Consider the following 18,560-nt stretch of genomic DNA (forward strand, 5'->3'; position numbering starts at 1 on the left):
GGCCTTTGGTGATTTTGATGGTCAGAAGTAGCCCAATAAGTCACTACAGCTGGACTGCAAACAAGTGGTTAACTAGAAAAGCCTTGGTCAGGTGATAATCCCATGCTGAACAGTTTGTTTTACCAGCACTGCCTATATCAAGAGATCTTAACCAATAAGAGCGAGAGTAAATGAAGCAATGTGTGTGTGTGTGTGTGTGTGTGTGTGTGTGTGTGTGTGTGTGTGTGTATATATATATATATATATATATATATATATATATATATATATGCAGGGAGGAGGTGGTATGAGAAGTACTCACTCAGGATGTGAACATCTGTGCAATGGCCAGAGGTGTATGAGATCACAACATGACTGAGATATGCAGGTGCCACTGTGTATTTTTGCTGTGCATTTCTTCCCATTGCCTATCAACCACCAGCTTTCTCACTGGAAACATCTCCCAAGCAACTAATATTTTTTCTCCCTCTTTGCCATAGCCATTTTCTTACTCTGTGCAGACTTTAGTGTATGCCTTACAATGTTAAACTAATGACATGTTTGTTCTGTTGCTCGTGTCTTATTTCCAGACTACAGTGTGCCCACTGTTTGTGGGTACACATCCTCAGCCCTTTATGTTGCCGCAATACGTCAGCCTCTTCTCCTTGTCAGGCTGTGCAATGGACCAGGCTGCCTCCCTCCTCAGGATGGGCAAACTGGAAATGATAATTAACAACATCCTCTTCATCTGCCTTCTCCAGGCCCTGGGCGACTAACCAATCTTCATGTCATATGAATCATAACCAAGGATTCATTAGTCTGTGCCTGCAAGTGGTTCTGGTGCCACCATGTGTCATCATGACTGGTAGTAGAGGCCATAAGTACTACTACTAGCACTTTGGCAACACAAATGTTTAAAGTCTTTAGAACTAGAAATCTGACAAAAGAGAAATGTTAACATTACATACATTGTTTTCCCAGCTGCTATCCCTGAGCATCAGTCACATTACTTGGAATGTTTCTACATCCTGCTGACATGAAGTGTAAAGCAGGAAATAATTACTTACCTTGTAATGCAATTCCTATAAAACCTACAATACCACTACAATTTAATTAAAGCAAAAAGCAGCTGCATCTTTACTTTTACTCAAAAATCATTTGTGAATGAAAGATAAAATAGATGAAATTTAAAAGTTTTATTTTGTTTCATTATCACAATACGGCATTCTTGAAATATGTTATAGTGGACTGTAAACTTCTCTCCATTTATGGAAACACTAGCTCCTCACAATATTGCACACATTGTCATGTCCACCTGAAGAGATAAGTACCTTAGGGAAAGATTGAAGGTACACAGAATTAAGTAATTCTCTAAATCCATGTGCAGTGTAATATAAAATTTGACTACCTATCATGTTTTAACCAGATGTAGGCTTTTGCTGGTAGTTTTATAAAATCAGTACATCCAAATTTCTTTTTCACTTCTGGTCTTTCCACTTTCTTAAAGAATAATACACAGTTGTTTAAAATAATACATTTTTGCAGTTAGAATATTACAATCAGATAGGATTTATCCAAGCAGTAATGCACATGATAAAGTAACATCAGATGTACTTACGTCTTTATAGGTGTTTTTTTCTTTTTTGAAGATTTATTTAAATTCTCATTATCTGCTCCATTTGTTTCATTGTCATTTGCTGAAAACTCAAATGAGGCTGTGGACTGGGGAGGAGGAGAAGTAGCTAGCTTGGTGGATGATTTGAAAGGATCAATGGAATCATCACAGTCATATTGGCCATAATCATATGTCTGACGAGTCAGTTTTGGAGAGCTGGGCAACTTATTTCCTGAAGAAAATGGATTAAAATTTGGATCTTCCCAATGATTTGGGTCAAAAGCATAAGAAACTTTTGGCAAAGGAATGTCATCTACATCAATCTGTGAATGAACAAGTGATGAAGGCGCATTATCTAATTTATCCACAGGCTTTTTACTTCCTATCTTTGGCTTCCGTAGTGGCATTTTGGCACCTGGCTTCTTACCAAGTTTTTTTGGAGGAGGTGTTTTGTCTTGTTGTCCCTCAGGTTTATCCTCTGAATAATCAAATTCCAGTCTCAAGGCCTGGCCTCTGGTTGGGAGAGGCTCCTCCCTTGTGTCTTCTGATGGTACCTCTTGTGTAGTTTCTGGTGCGGCTATGAAGGAAAGGCCTTTCCTGGTGCCAGGTGGGCTACTCAGCACCCTTGTGCTCACACTGACAAAAGGATCGGTTCTTTCACAGCTTTCCAGATCAAAGCTGTAAGACGCATGAGATGTAAGTGCAGATTCACGTTGCTCTTGCGGTGGTTCTAAGGGTGCAGTACTTACAACAGTCATACATTCAGTTTCTGCTACAAGTTCTTTAGCTGTTACATCTTTATTAATCTCTGGACATTCCGTATCCTGTACATTCAAGCTTATATCTGCAACATCTGCTACGTTTTTGACTACTTGCTTTTTTTTCACTGATGCTGTCCTTGCCTTTTTTGTTTTTTTAAGAGTACCAGATGCATTGTCTGCTCCTAAACTAAAGGCTTCTGGTGATTTTGATGATGAGTCAAGGCTGCCTTCACATGAAGCACCTTCAAAGTCACTAGCTTGCAGACTTAAGGATCGTGATAATGTTGTTTTAGAAACAGGAACAGAGTCTGTTGATTTTCTGCGTGTTTTTTGTTTGGACCCAGGCTCTCCTGTTCCTGGTGAGCTTGGACTTGTTGGAGAGCCAGGCAAAGGATGAAATACGTCAATATTTTCAAAGTCCAAATTATAGCTTCCACTACTGGCTATTGGTTTGTCCTCGTCAAAAACAACAGAAAGTGAACGTGACGGAGATTTTAGTTGAACATCTTCTTCTTCAACAGGTGGCTTACTGTGGGATTCAACTGTTTCAACACTAGTCTGTGCAACCTCTGTAACAGTAAAATCAGAAAATGATTTACTCATTACTAAGTAAGTTAAAAGTAAAGCTGATTATAGTCCTTTTCCAAAACATTATGCAAAGTCGAAATCAAAATAAACACGTAGAATGCCATAAATAAAACATTTCAAAAAATAGGACACAAATGTAATCATATTTTTAACAGAAATCCAAATGAATTCTTGACTTGGGAACTCAGTCAGTAATAAAGTTTTTAAAAAGTTAGATAAAATATATTTGAATCAGTGACATTTAAATCTTTTAAATTCAAATAACTTCATATCAATTCAACACATTAAAACTGGCTTTAAAATTCTGTTACAAGATAGATAAACTGTTACTGCATGAGACAGTCATTGAATTGTTATGGTCACTGAACAATTAATTCTCTTAAGAGTTTAGTGTAGGAAAATAAAACACTTATTAATTCTCCTTAACATTTCATTATTTGAGTTTAGGTCATTACTACCCTTCTAAATGTATGAAATGTTTGTATGCTATACATCTGTTTATTATATTCTTCTAGTATATTTGTTTTATCCTTGTCAAACAGCTCGGGTAGTAATTGGTTAAAGCATGCAAAAATACATAAGTAAACAAACAAAAAAAACTACACATGTGAGCATGAGTATGCGACCAAGTGTGCACGCAAACACACACACACACACACACACACACACACACACACACACACACACACACACACACACACACACACAGACATACACATGAGGAAACCTGTAACTTTCCAAATGAGAGTGCTTTTCCAACATGTCCAAACAGTGAGCAGCAGCATTGTTAAACAACAGATTTACTAAGTTCGAGGTTGCACAACTTTGAGATATTGGATGGAGGTTCTGGCAGGAGTACGTCTGTATCTGTTCCTATGCCAGGATAATGACCATGAAGCCAGTACTTCAGATTATTGTTACTACAGCTAATAGTATGACAGCAATATCCAAATCTAAAGTCATGCAAAAGACATTTCCAGCTCTTAAGAGACCTTAAGGCATACTTTGTGTCCTTTGAATAATACATTCTCCAGTAAGGGAGTGGAGTGGCAGAGCTAGAATTCTCTCAGCCCGGTAAATTGTGGACCTTTTAAAATCCTATACAGACTTGGAAGGTACTGAATATTAGGACTGTGATACAATTAAAAATAAAGTAATGTTAGCTCAAACTGGTGTTAACTATGGAGACACAAGTTCATTTGTTTCTTAGCTGGATGTTTTCTTATAACCAAAGGGTGAGATCTCACTTATATGATTTAAAACATGTACTTAAATAAAGGGTAGATGATACGCTAAAAGTAAAATTACAGAAATACTAAACATTGAAATGTTTAAAAAGGCTTTGCCTCATACTTTAATAAAATGAGTGTTTCAAATTGATTGTAAGGACACTGAAAATTTTGCTGTTCTGAGACAGAAACTGAAATGCAATGAAGCTATGTTTAAAACTGAACAGCCTAAACCTATGGTAAAGCGTGTGTAAAATTGTACTATCAAAGAAAGTACCAACTGCAGACATACTCTGTCTTAAATGTAGAAAAGCAGACAGCTAGATTTTGTACTAGTAATGGTGACCCTCTTGTACCTGTGAAAACAATAAACAGAGAAAACCATGAACCTATGGAATGCAATAAACTTTCTGCACAGAACAGCTGAGATGGGTTTCTGTTCTGTTATTGTGCTCTTACAAAACTAATTAACTTTAATGTCTTAATTGATTGCAGGTAGCTGCAAGGACCCTTTACCAAAAAAAAAAAAAAAAAAAAAAAAAAGGAGAGAAAAGTTGAAGTAGGTTTAGAAAGGGAGATCATGCTGCTACTATAGTTCCAAATTTAACACGACATAATAATAGAAAAAGATTTTCCCCAATTTAAACATTTGAGGTAGCAATGGGAAGAAGGTAATCCTTTTGACAGACCTTCTTATCAGAGAGGGGAAAGTACAGTTGTGTAAGAATTTACCATAACACTAGATGTCCTACTGATCAGTGTTGCAGTATTCATAACTGATGGGTTTTCATCACTGATAACTGGCTGGGGTACCAAAGCTTCACTTTCTCGAGGGCGTGCATCCCATCCGACATATAACCTCAGCTCATGTACTTCAGGGTATAAGGATGGACGTTCACTTGAAATCCCCAGACTATCTAGCCAGCAGCCTGAAGACAACTGACACAGGAAACTGGTCAGCTAGGAGTAGCTCGCACAAGTTGGAATCTCCTCCAAAAAGGATATACGTGTGGGTGATCCAAAGACAAGACAGTAGAGGGGAAGGAAGGAGGGAAGGAATATTGCAACAGTGATCAGTAAGAAATGTACTGTTATGGTAAGTTCTTACCCAACTGTACTATGTCCTAACTGAAATTACTGTTGCAGTATTCATAACAGAAGGGTGATTCCCAGAACTGAAGAGAAAAAGAAGAAAGGGGTGGGTAGCTAGAGTGAAGAAGAACTGTCCAGGAGAGCAGACAGGACTGATATGGCAAAGGCAACTCTAGACTTGGAGAAGGCATTGGTCTTGTTGTGCTTGGTGAAAGTGTGCATGGAGGATAAAGTGGCCACGTCCAAGATTAGCCTGGCATCAACCTCCTTGTGGAGGGCACCAGAACAGGCAACTGCCCAAGTGGAATGTGCTTTAGGGCAGGAAGGCAAAAGTTACCATGTGACGAGAAGCAGAATGAGATAGTCTTCGATATCCAGGATGCAATGGTTTCACCAAGCCTGGCATCCATGAAACACACAAACAGTTGGTTAGTTTTTCTGACTGTCTTTGTTTTGTCCAAATAGCACCTCAGCTGTCTGTGAATGTCAAGGGAGTGTAAGATTCTTTCCCCCCTATTTTGGAGACTGAGAAAGAAAGCAGGTAGGTAAATGGCTTGATTGATGGACAGTTCATTCACTACCTTAGGCATGAAAGAAGGATTGGTCCTAAGCATTATCCTGTCATTGTCGAAAATAAGAAGGAGTAGCCATGAGTGCCTGGAGTTCTGGCACCCTGTGAGTTGAGGTTAGAGCCAGTAAAAGGACAGTTTTCCATGTGCAGAATTATAAGATGGCAAATATGGCTGGCTCAGAAGGGGACAGAGTGATTTTTTTTCCCAGAACAAAATTAACATTCCATGGAGGAGTAACTGATTTCCTTGGAGGTTTAAGGTGCAGGATTCCTTTCTGGAACAGCCTGACCTCTGCTCTTGACATGATTAAGGATCTAGAGGGAAACAGGCATTCATGGCTGACAAATGGGCTTTAATGGATGAGTCGACCAACTCTAAATGCAGAAATTCTCATGAGATACTGAAGTACAGAGGGAGCATCAAATAAGAGTGTTTCAAATCTGTGCTTATGACAGCAAATGGAGTATATTGTCGACTTAGCAATGTATGATTCCTGTAAAACCAGCACCACCTCCTCTGACAATAAGTGACTTTTGGGATTAGAACCCAATCATCCACATTGCGAGACTGAGACAGGCTAGGCTGGGATATAGAAGCTGACCTTTCTGTTGGGTGACTAGGTTTGGTTGTATCAGTATTTTCCAGTGGTTTCCCTTTGATAGGTGGAACATGATGAGAAACCAATGCTTTTTTGGACAGAAAGAGGCCAGGAGCAGCAGTTTTGGATTGTCCTTTTATATATTTAGTAGGACCCTTGGAATAAGTGGCAGTGGAGATAGGCATATGGGAATCTCCCTGTCCAATGGAAACAGAAGGCATCTGTCCTCCAGGCCAGAGGAGATGGAGTCCTGTTGCAGAACCATGGAAGCTGATGAAACTCTGGAGATGCAAAGAGATTCATCTGTGGAATGCCCCAAAGACGTGATTGCCTTGTAGACTTGAAGGCTCAGCATCAATTTGTGGGAGTCCACTAGGTCCCTGCTCAGAGTCCACCAGCACATTCTCTAAAGAGGGAATGTAAGCTGCTGTGAGGGTCAAGTTCAACTGAGTGGCCATTTGCCAAACATCCAGTGACAACCTGGATAAGGGGTAAGACCTTGAGCCTCCTTGTTTGTTTATGCACTACATCACTATGGTGTTGTCTATGTACACCAGAAGACTGCACACTTTCCAAAGGTGTGAGAAGGTTTTCAGAGCTTGCAGAAAGACTGTTCTTTCTTTCTGGTTGGTATGACCCTTCAGGAGAGGGGAGGGCCATTCCCTATGTTCATTGTGGCATCCTGTCCAACCCCCAAACCCTGTCTGAGGCATTGGTGTGGAGAATCTGGTTATGAGGGCTTGGTGAAGGGGAGGTCTGGGTTGAAAGACACCTGCTTCTCCCACCAGCAAAACTCCATCTTGATGCATGGTCAGGAGGAATCAGGGTGCCCAACGGGTATGAGTGTTGGGACCACACTGATTTTAGGTACCAGTGAATCTTCCTCATATGCAGTCAGGCCAGTGGGATCATTGGGATGAACTTGACCATGAACTCTTGAGGATCTCCTTTGCCATGCAGTGAGTCAATAAGCAGAGGGCTTGAAAAAAGCTTAACAGTCTTTGCAATTTTTCCTGAGGAAGGGAGGCCTTCTGTATGCCAGCCTGCAGCCCAGAAAGACTAGGTCCTGAGTAGGACTGAGATGAGATTTTTTTTTTAAATTGATGGGGAATCCCAGACTGGTTAACAGCCATACCAGGAAATTAAGATACTCAAGGAGAGTATCTATGGATGGGGTCTAAATCAACAAGTTATCTAGATAAGGAAAAATTTGAATTCCCTGAGCGTGGAAGAAGGCTACCACAGGTGCTATACACTTTGTGAAAACTCTTGGAGCAGTGGAAAGACCAAAAGTAAAAGTAGTAAACTAAAAATGTGCTGAGCTGGAGAAGAACTTGAGGAATTTCCTGCAAGAAGGACAGATGGGGATGTGAAGGTAGGGATCTTTGCGGTCTAGGGATACCAGAAAGGCCTGAGGAAGAATGAAAGGCAAGAGAGTGTGGATAAATAACTTTCTGAAGGTAGGTACCTTCAGGAATATGTTTAGCTGGGAGAGGTCCAGGATAGGCCTCCATTGTCCCTCCTTCCTTGGAACAAGAAAGATTTTGGAATAGAAAACGTTTCCTATGAAGGGTAAAGAAAATTCTTCTATGGTTCCCTGCTTTAGCAAATCCTGAAAAATGGGACCAATCAATGGACGCTGGATGGGAGATGGATGGGCAATCCCTTTTAGACAAGGGACATTTTTTCAACACATGGTGTGACCTTCTTTGACAATGGTCAGAACTCATCTGTCTGTAGTTACCATCTCCAAGAATGGAAGTATGAGGAACAATCTTTTTGATAGGGGTGTAGAAGGATGTAGGGTGGGTGAAGGGAGGAAAGGAAGATGGTCACAGAGTTTTGCTACCAAAGGGAGGCTTCCCTGATGGGGAATCTTTCTGTGGTCTGTCAGAAAATCTTTTCCTAGGTGCTTTCCTATGTTTCTGAGATTGCCTAGTCTCCCTCTTAACAAAGGAAGTGGATTTGGCTGGATAATTTTTATGGTATCTAGGGACTGTGGAGAGGAGAATCTGCCTGCAGACTTTCATGGTCTAGCCTCATTCTTGCAGACTTTTGAAAAGTCTGGCAACTTGTGGTCCAAAAAAAAAGGACATTGTCCAAAGGGGAATCCAAGAACTTGAAGTCTGAAGGCTGACCACTGAGCCTGTTGTAGCAGCCTTAGACATAGCATGCACTGCATCATAGCTGAATTTGATGCTGCATCTGCCTATTTGTATAGTTTGAGACAGAAAAGACTGCATTTTCTGTTTAGAGTCTGCTATCTGAGGTTCTATCACAACATTATGCAGAGACTGCGGCACAGACAGCAAGTATCTAGTAATTTGTTTTTTTGGTAATTAACAGCTCTAAATGCTAAAATGTAAGAGGTGTACACTTTCTTAACCCACCTATCCATGGCCTTGCTGTCCTTGTCTGAGGAGAGGGGATTAGCAGTGGGAAGCAGCTTGGATGGCTTATCTGAAAAGAGAGACACTGCTGCATGGTCAGCCATAGGATTTTTATACAGGTATTTAAGCTCATCAGAGACCTTATAAAACTTGTTTGGCCTGTCAGGAGCAGGTGGCTGAGAGACAGGTGTTAAGGAAGAAGAAGAAGAATGAAAGGCATCCAGATAAACTTCAAGGACTGGTGGAACTGCTGAAGGTGTCAGAGTACCCATCTCAAGAAGGCTGTAGTATCTCTTTTGTATCTCAGAGATTTGTATTGACTGCCATTCAAAATGTCTCATCATGCTCTGAATAGTTTCTCCAAAGGAAGCCTCTTCCAAGGGAGAGTCAGCTGAAATGGTGTCCCTTCGTCTGAGGAAACTTGCTCAGGAGAGTGTGAAAAGTAGTTCAGAGAATGATTAGACTCTAGCTCTGGATCCTTTTCAGAGAGGGAAGAGTCCAAGGAGTGCTTCTGTGGTGTGGCTTGAGTTAACTTGGTCACAAAAGAAGGTGGATTTATGGTCATGATGGTTTTAAATAAGCCCTGAGAAAAAGTCTATCCATTATTTTTGCCTGGAAGATGTAGGGCATGTCACATGCTTGTTTTCTTGTTTTGCTCTTTTTAGGGGTGATGTCTGCCTGCACAAGCCTTTGGAGGTTCAGAACTTTGTTGCATTTCAATAAGCATACCGGAGACTTTTTCCCATGCAGGGATCTGAGGGATTCTGTGCTGGCCTTCTGAAATAATATGACATGGTTTGTCAGAGGTATCTGCATCCTGCAAGGCCTCAGGGGCATACTCATTTGCAACAGGGTCTCATTAAAGGGCTACTGAGAGGTAATCTGCCATACCGTGGGTTTGACCACCTCAGTAGGTACATCTGACTCACTGAAGGACAGAGAATCATCTTGGGGTCTCTAGAGTTTATTCTTAGAGAAAACAGTGACGTTGAAAGCTGGAGAGTCTGCCAGCTAAGACTGGAACAGGCATTTCTATTTCTAAGTTTCAAGAAAGGTATTCAGTGAGGAAAGTCTCAGAGGGTGGTAGATACAAATGACTGACAGATGGAGCAGGATTTGTGGTTATGTTCTTGGCATAGGCAAAAAAGGCACTTAGTGTGCAAGTCCTTGTATGGAATCTGACAATGCATTTGTACTTACCCCTACTAGCTGGCAGCTAACAAATTTAAACCACAGTCTAAGAAACAAGAAAAGGAAGGTACACCAACTGAGCACTTATCTGACAATGATTAACGAAGCAATAGTACTAATGATCAAATGTGGATCAGTACGATGGGTGCATATTTGGGCTGGCGGTAAAATAGTCTGAGGATCTTGTGCATAGGTCAATCCTTATACCCTGACACATACGAGCTGAGGTCATATGTCAGATGTATGTCCTCAGGAAGGTAAAGCTTTGATACCTGGCCAGATGTCAGTGATGAAAACCCATCTGTTAGGAATATTGCATCAGTGATTTTAGTTAGGACATCAAGCAAATGAATAAGTCTACTGGTACACCTCTGTATAATCTTGGAAAAAGGTAAGGGGAAGGGGAGAGAGAGACAATCTCCGGACACTTTCATAAGAGTGTATGAATCCAACAAAGATCAAGGCATAGTGTTACAAAGCCATAAAAGTATAAACATTTAGCTAAGGATACAGATATAAGAGAAACCTGCACCACTTAAAGAGATATGCCAGCAGGCATTTCTCATTTCTGCAGTTGTCGTTCTTGATGTACTATCCCATCTCTCACCAAAGCCTTCACTTTCTTCATCCAAGACAATTGTTTTCTTCTCACTAATACTGCTCCTTAATCATTTTCCTCTCTCGGTCCCTGTCTCATTTCCCACACCCACTCAGCTATTTGTTTCTTTCTCCTACTTCTTTGCTATATCCCTCCTATGTAATCTCCTTCCCACTATTTTACCTACTCCTTCGTCTTTCTGCATTAATCTGCTATAATCCTCTGATAATACTTTAATTTTTTTAATCCTGTAAATATTGTTTTATGTAGCTATAATCTCAAAGCAGCTGTGGAGCTTGCAGGGCTGATGAGACACTTTAAGGGGGGCTATCAGGGCATGTTCCCCACCAGCAGTATGATGCTGCACCAGGGATCAAGATCTCTTCACTGGCAGAGAGTGTGGGCTGGGTTGAGCCCAGGAGGAAGGCTAAGGGGGGTGGGGGGGGGGGCTGGAGGTATGGTAGTCCTACTGAATGAGGAGAGGAGTTGATGAGAGCTGATGGTCAGCTGTAGGGAGGATAACAATGATATTTTGTACAAACTGTTGTATAGACACACTGCTTTATCTTCCAGTGCTGAGTTTTGGTAATTATAGCTCTACTGTATCCACTTAATCTCTTTTCTTGGAGTTTTTCTCCCTGGGACTGTGTTGAAAAATGGCTACTGAGCTCAGTCAGTCTATCATGATCAATAAATGAATAAATAAGGACATAAATAAACAGATGGAGATTAAATCTGATAAGACAATGTGCAAACAGTGGCTACTAAGAAAGTAATAGGAAAGTTAAAATAGAAGGGAAGATACACACTTGTGAAACAGCTTTAAAAGAATCGAAACAAAAAATGCACATCTAGCAAATGAAAAGAAAGCTACTTCTTATGGCTGTCCAGAGTTTCTTGACATATATGACAAAACAGTGACTGCTGAATCAGACCACAAATTTTAAGAGGTCACTGTGCAAGGCTTCATCTAAATTACAGAGAATGTTATAGAACTTGTAAAAGTATATCTGAAAATCCAACATAAGCCTGGTAAGTAAATGCAAACAGCTGACTCAATTAGCAGAGTGTACCTGAAGCAGCAGACAGAAGACTTGTTTTAAAGGAGCTAGAAGTTATTTGGGTTACTCTGCAGTCACACACATTTGCTGATAAACTAAGTAAGCTTCAGAATTGCACCACAGAAAGCAAAGAAATTCAGGTGTTGAGAGAAACCATCACGAATGGCTGGCTGGACCAAATATCTGCATTATCTATAGTAGTACAACTGTGTTTTCCACATGGAGAATAGCTTCCATTTGTTCAATGACTACTTAAAGTAGATGAAGTTATCATTCTGAGGCAAATAAGAGAATCACTACATGCAAAGATACACAAGTCACATCTAGATATAGTAAAATGCTATGGGAGTAGATACACTATAATGATCTAAAATGTCAGAAAACATATAATTGTGTAGGAGATTACCATAACAGATGTTTGAGTAGACAATTGTTGCAGTACTTTTAACTACTGGAACTCAGCCGCTATCATCCCCATTCATCAGACCTGACTTCTAGAACTCTTCCACATAGGTGCAATGGACATCCTCCTCCTAGGATGCCATGGTGCTCTCACTACATAGTTGCCATTCCCCTATACCATCACAGAGCTTTACTGCTCTAAGTAGAGATGGAGAAGCCCTTATAAGAGATAGTTGAGCCAAGGGTGGACTACAGCAAGTGACAACAAGGAGAAGAAGGTCCTCTCCTGCTCAGCAAGAAGGAAAAGAAGTAACTTACTTCCCAAGTCATCTACAAAAAATCCAATCAGCCCAAAGGCCCTAGACAAGGGGGGGGGGGAGGTTGATAAGAAGAAGTACCACACCCCCTCAGGGATGCCTATAATCAAAGGGGGTAGACATACCAGAGGTGACAGTGGGTGTGAAGTGGTACTACAACAATGATCTACTCAAATGTCAACTATTATGGTAAGTACTTACACAGTTATACTATGTTCTTTGTTAAATGACTGTCGCAATAGTCTTAACTGCTGAGACAATTTCCAGAGCTTCAGATGGGCTGAGAAGACATACTGATTTGCACAAAGCCAGTAAAATGGGCAAAGCAAACCCTGTTCTATCTGTACGGTCAGTGTCTAATCTGTAATGTTCTGAGAAGGTATAAATAGATATCCACCAATATCATTTGGGTACTAACCATATTATGGAAGGTAAAAGTTGTGGATGTACCCCTAGTACTATGAGCCTTGACTAAGCCTTCTAGGAATTTACCATGGAAGGCATAGCAAAATTATATACTGCGTGCTAGCCATGTAGATGTAGTCTGCTTACATACTGCCCACCCATCTTTCTTTGCTTCAAAAGAGAAAAGTAGCTGACTGGGTATTCTGGTGTCCTTAGTCCTGAGCAAATGGTATTTTAGCTGCAAGTGCACACTAAAGGATTATAGGATTCTTACACTCTTATTTTGCAGAGTATGTAAAAACACCTGCAACTATATCATCTGATGCAAAAAGAGCACTGCAACAGCTTCAGACATGAAGAAAGGATTGGTTCTCATGCTCACCCTATCCCTGTGAAAAGACCTGAAAAGATTACTTGAGAATTAAGACTTGAAGTTCTGTCACTGTCCTATCTGAGGAGATAGCAACAAGCAAAACCATCTTCAAGTCAAAAACATTATGTGTTTTGTGGCTGCTGCTCAAAGGAGGTTTGAACAACCTTTTCCAAAACAAAATACAGGTCCCATGGTGGTCCTCCTCTCTTCCTAAGTGGCTTCAGATGTGCCACTTCTTTAAGGAATTGCTTCACTGCTCCAAGGATGGCCAAGAATGGACCCAGACAGTGGCAAAAGGCCAAGATGGCCAACACATGAACCTTAACGGAAGTGTATGCTAAGCATGCATTGAAAAGGTCAGCAGTTGGAAAACCTTTCCCATTTGGATATACAGCAAATACAAGTGATACTCTTTCTTGACTACCTAATAATATTCAACATGACCTCAGAATACTGTTGTCTGAAAAGCAATAGGATTAGGTCATCCAAGAAGTGAATTGTATTGTCTGCAGGTTGAGATGTAGGAGGCGATCCTTTGTTTTGTGTTAGCAGGTACACTGCTATTGGAAGCATCTAATGCCTCCCCCAGACATTTTCATATGATGGGTGAACCAGAGCTGCTTAGGCTAAAGTTTTGCTATCACTAGCATTTCTGGCTAGTCTTGCCTTAATTTTTGGATCACCCTGAGGTATTTAAGGAGATCAAATGAAAGATGCATAAGAATAAACTTGCCCAGTTGATGGAGAAGGCATCTGTTGCTCAAGGCTAAGAACATGGTGCTCTTGAGCATAACCTCTTCAAATGTCTGTTGTCTAAAGAAGAAAACATGTCTATTGGAGGAATACCTCATAAGGACACTAGCTGATGGATGACTTCCTTCTATAGGATCCTTTCATGAGGATTCACCTTTGATCTGTTGAAGTCATCCACCAATGTGTTCTGCCGGGAGAGCATGTACACTGCCTTATATATCCTTTTCTGGTGCACAAGCTGCTTCCACGCACTCACTGTTAGCCTGCAAAAGCTGTAAGATTTGGTCCCACCCTGGTTACTGATATTCCATATTGTAGGAGTGTCGTCTATTACTATTTGCAAGACATGTTCTGTACATACCTGACTGAAGTTTTTGTGAGCCTGAATAAATGCTAACATTTATTTTACATTAATATATTTCTTCTTCATGACAGCATTCCATACACTTTCTACCATTTGGTCCCATAGGTCCTGTGTGAATGCTCCAGGCAGGTTTGATGTGTCCACTGCAACAGTCTAGTTGTGTGGTCTGTAACAGAAAGGGACCACCACATTTAATCTGCTATGCCTGGTTCACTATTCCTTTTCCTTGGAAAATATTCCAGCAATTGGGAGTGTTGACTCCAGGTGGACCTGAGGTACCACTGGAGTTTTCTCATTTGTAGTCTAGTATGAGGAACCATTGGTATTGTTGAGGATATACAGCCAAGAGCTCTGAGATACTCTGTGACTTGCTTCTCTCTCCAGTTGTCAACTTTAGAAAATATTTCTGTAACTGTTCCACCTTTACTGGTACAAGGAATGCCCTCTAAATGTCGGTGTCAACCAGTGAGACCAGGAATATTACTCTAGCAGGACAGGGCATTCCTGGACTTATGGAGGTTGAAAGTGAATCCCGGACTCTGGGGAGTACCCTGACCTGTAAAATACTCATGTTTATCTCCTTTGAAAAATCTGCTTGCATAAGCCAGTCATCCAGGAAAAGGAAGATGAAAATGCTCTTGGTTCTGCAAAAAGCAATTACTGGAGCTATGCACAATGTAAGTTCCCTGGGAGCAGGGCAAAAAACAAAGGGCAATGGGGTAAACTGATAATGCAAGACCCTGCTTCACATCTAGGAAGCACCTTTTGAAGGCAGGCATCTTTAACTCCTGGATGGCCATGAAGGCCTGGAGGAACCAGGACAGGTAACAAGATAGCTATCTAGCCATAAAGGGTGTACAATGGGTCTCCAGGTTCCTTCTTTTTGAGAACAAAAAGAGTCATGAGTAGAGCAATTTGCTCATTTTTAATGGAGTAACTGGCTAAATCACTCACTGTGCTAGAATGTTTTGGTTAATGGGGTATAAAACATGCTTTTAGTCTTTTAGGGACGCAAATAATCCCTGTCTTATGTGACAGTTTCACTCACTGGACCCTATATCCTTCTGCAATAGCCTAGAGAATCCATTTGCCTCTTGTGATGTTGGTTTAGACAGGAAGTTATTGTGACTAGTGCTCAGCAAACCTATTGGAAGGGTTGGGGTATTGTGCAGCCTTGGATGTGGGGTTGGGAGGGGGCAAGGGCAGGGTTTCCATGCAGTCATAACTGCTCTATGCTGGTTGAAGACCCCTGCCCCCTGCCATTTATTTTTTAAACTGAATCTTTTTACCCTTCACCAACTTACTTTTTCATGGCTTATGATAGAATGATCCTGGCTTAATAGCAAGATGGAGTTAAAATGTTGTTTTACACCATGCATGGCTTTATCGCTTTATTCCATTTTTTAAAAATCTCTGCTAGTTGGGCTCCCAAACAGTATCTCCTAGTCTAAAGGGGCATTAAGAAGCTCTGCATTGACATACCCTGGCAGACCCTGAATCCCCAGCCAGGCATGCCTCTGACTCACAGACTCTGTGGACGTTGCCCTTCATGCTGCATCTGCAGCATCATATCCATATCTGGTAGAGTGTGCTTCCACTTAACTAGCTGTTTGAGTGAGCTCTTAAAGGTTTACCATCAGGTCAACATCAGAAACCTTTTCCAGTCTTCTTTCCCAGACAGTCTAGGAGGGCTATCTGGATTTTATTCAGGTGTGCCTGACAATTGCTAGCCCTGAAGGCCAGTCTACAGTCATATAAATTATTTTTCTTTATAATTTGTGAATATACTGGAAGCAAGACCCAGTTTAGATCCTTCTTCTGGATCTTTGAACACCACTATTAGATCCACCACAGGGTTCTTCTATTTTTGGGATATTTGCTGTCAGGTTTCTTGAGGGAAGAGGGTTGTGACTCAGAATCCTGAGAAACTGCTAGAAAATCATCTCCAAGGGCTTCCAAGACTAATGGATTGGGGGAATCCAGGACTAACAATTCAAATTATATTTTTGGGGGCTCTGATGTCTTCCTCCCTTCCTATTTAAAGAAATTATTATCCTTCATCCTATAAAGTGTTTCTCTAAATGATATAATAGCTAATGGGAAAGATAGTTGTGAGAAATAATCCAATTCTTTCTTCTATTTTCCTGGGAATCCTCCTCTTTATCACGGGAGTGGGTCCCTCTTCCTTTAAGAGGAAACTTCAGATAATAATGAAGGTTCAGTTCCTGGCTGTAATCTCTGTATAGATTTTAGCAGCTTTGGGCCAGGCTGAACCACTGTTCTGAAAAAAACCTGGGAAGTAAAAGGGACAGAGATGGAAGAACAAATTAATGTCTGGGATCCAGAATCCAGTTAGGATTCAGGAGGAGCTGAAATCTTCTTCATATTTTGGGTCTTCTTCTGGAGACACTCACTTTAGAATTCTTCATTTCAAAATGGGATAGTTGAATTTCCACTCATTGATCCATGACATCATCTTGAATCATGAACTAAAACAATATTAGATCCAATTTCCCCTTCAGAAATAACAAACCAGGCTTTCATCATTGATGTCGGGGCTTGACCATCCAAGGATAACCCCTCTCAAATTTCAGAGCAGTCAGATATGCTGTTTACCTTAGTCATGGTGACTTCTAAAGGGGAATCATCACAGGTCTATGAATAAGTAAGTGTTTTGTCCAGAGACTGTGAAAGCACATACCTCTCAAACTGGTAGGAACAACTGGCCAAAAATCCGTATGCTGATTAACATAACATTTGAATATATAATTATGTAACCCCACCCACCCTCCATCAAGTGGAATTGTGGGATACTGACTTTTAAATGCAAATTGAAGAACAGATAAAATATTAAACACAAAATATAACCAGAACAATATTGTTTTTATTTATATTAACATTTAAACTTGTATACAACCATACTGTTCAACCTCTTAGAGGAAGAAATCTGGACAAGGCCATAGATGAAAGTGGGACAAAGGGTCAAAAATAGGGAAAATTTTAAAGATTGCTCTTACAAACTTACAAAGTTGATAGAATAACAGGTTTTGCATTAATTACCATGAATTTTCTGAAAAGTATGAAGTTTGAAACTCAAATGTCTGTCATTATTTTCTAACTTCAGTTTTTAATGATTTGCCACTAATTTTCCCCCAGAAAACACATTTTTATGAAAAACTGATCAAAAATCTGAGACAAAAATGTGTGTGAAGACTGGTAGGGATGGGTAAAGGCTGCCAGCCTAGCCAGATAGAATTGTGCAGATAATTCTATCATTTACACATATAAATGTAAAATACAGGCTTATTTCTTAAATGTAATAAAATACTGTAAAATGCTGAACTTCAAGATTGTAGCAACATTGACATCTGCTGTAAGGAAAACTAAGTTAAGCATTTCAAATATTTTTTTTGAAGTTAAAATGATTTCAAATCTATCCTTTGATCTGTAGGGCTCGGAGTCGGTCTGTCTGAGCTACCACATTCTTTCTATTGTTTTAACTTAAGGAATAATTACTAGAGTGTACATGTGAAATGTCTTTTATTGTTGTAGCTTCCTAAGCAGGTGTTAGCTTGCTAAATAATGTAGCCTGTTGGCCTGGGAACCCCAGGCTAAGTGTCAAAATGATGTAATGTGTATAATGGGAAACCTAAGTGTCAAACATGATGTAATCTGCGAGGGCCCAACAGAAATGTTTGTTAGTGATTTTAAAAACTATTGCTCAGAGAGAGACTGTAAGCATTTTGATCTTGGACATTCAACTCAGCACTGCCTTATGCTCTCTTTATGTAAGTAGCATGTTAGAACTGTGTTTTCTCCTAGAAGTAGCAAGGAATTATAAAGATTAGACTGTTTTTCTGTTATGTCAGAACTGTACCACTGAATTACTTTAAGTTTCTGTGTGATCTTTGAACTCTTGAATAGTGCTGTGGTGTAGTAGTATTGTCTTGTGCTTTTAGTATTTATTATTAAATATTTTTAAACCCTTTTCCACAGTGGCTGGTTTGTGTAGAGATAAGTTAAGTTCTAGAGTACATTGCATATTTATAGTTTATTGTACAAAGCCACTCAAGCCTTAAGACTGTTTAGTTACACTACTATTGGATAATAATATTGCACAGTAATAATTGGACACCCTTTTAAGGGCCTTTGGGTAGCTGATAATTATTAGCTGGTGGTGGCAGGAATTACTACCGTATAGTCTGGTTATAGGGGCACAGCTGGAGAATCTGTGTCAGCCTTTCCCAGGAGTGTCTGTGAAGTTGTATAAAT

The 18,560-nt window shown here is 40.3% G+C and overlaps 1 protein-coding gene across 1 annotated transcript in view; it reads right to left on the reverse strand.

Annotated features, from left to right (window-relative positions):
• Positions 1-18,560, reverse strand: part of TACC2 (transforming acidic coiled-coil containing protein 2) — a gene marked incomplete in the record, with an annotated part of 1,481,681 nt that overhangs the window by 487,588 nt on the left and 975,533 nt on the right. Inside the window, 1 exon segment of the mRNA XM_044056051.1 lies at positions 1,598-2,924. Within this exon segment, the coding sequence (XP_043911986.1) occupies positions 1,598-2,924 (1,327 nt within the window).

Source organism: Protopterus annectens, chromosome 14.part0 (assembly GCF_019279795.1).
Source record: "Protopterus annectens isolate FY-2018-M chromosome 14.part0, PAN1.0, whole genome shotgun sequence".
NCBI classification, from domain to species: Eukaryota; Metazoa; Chordata; order Ceratodontiformes; family Protopteridae; genus Protopterus; species Protopterus annectens.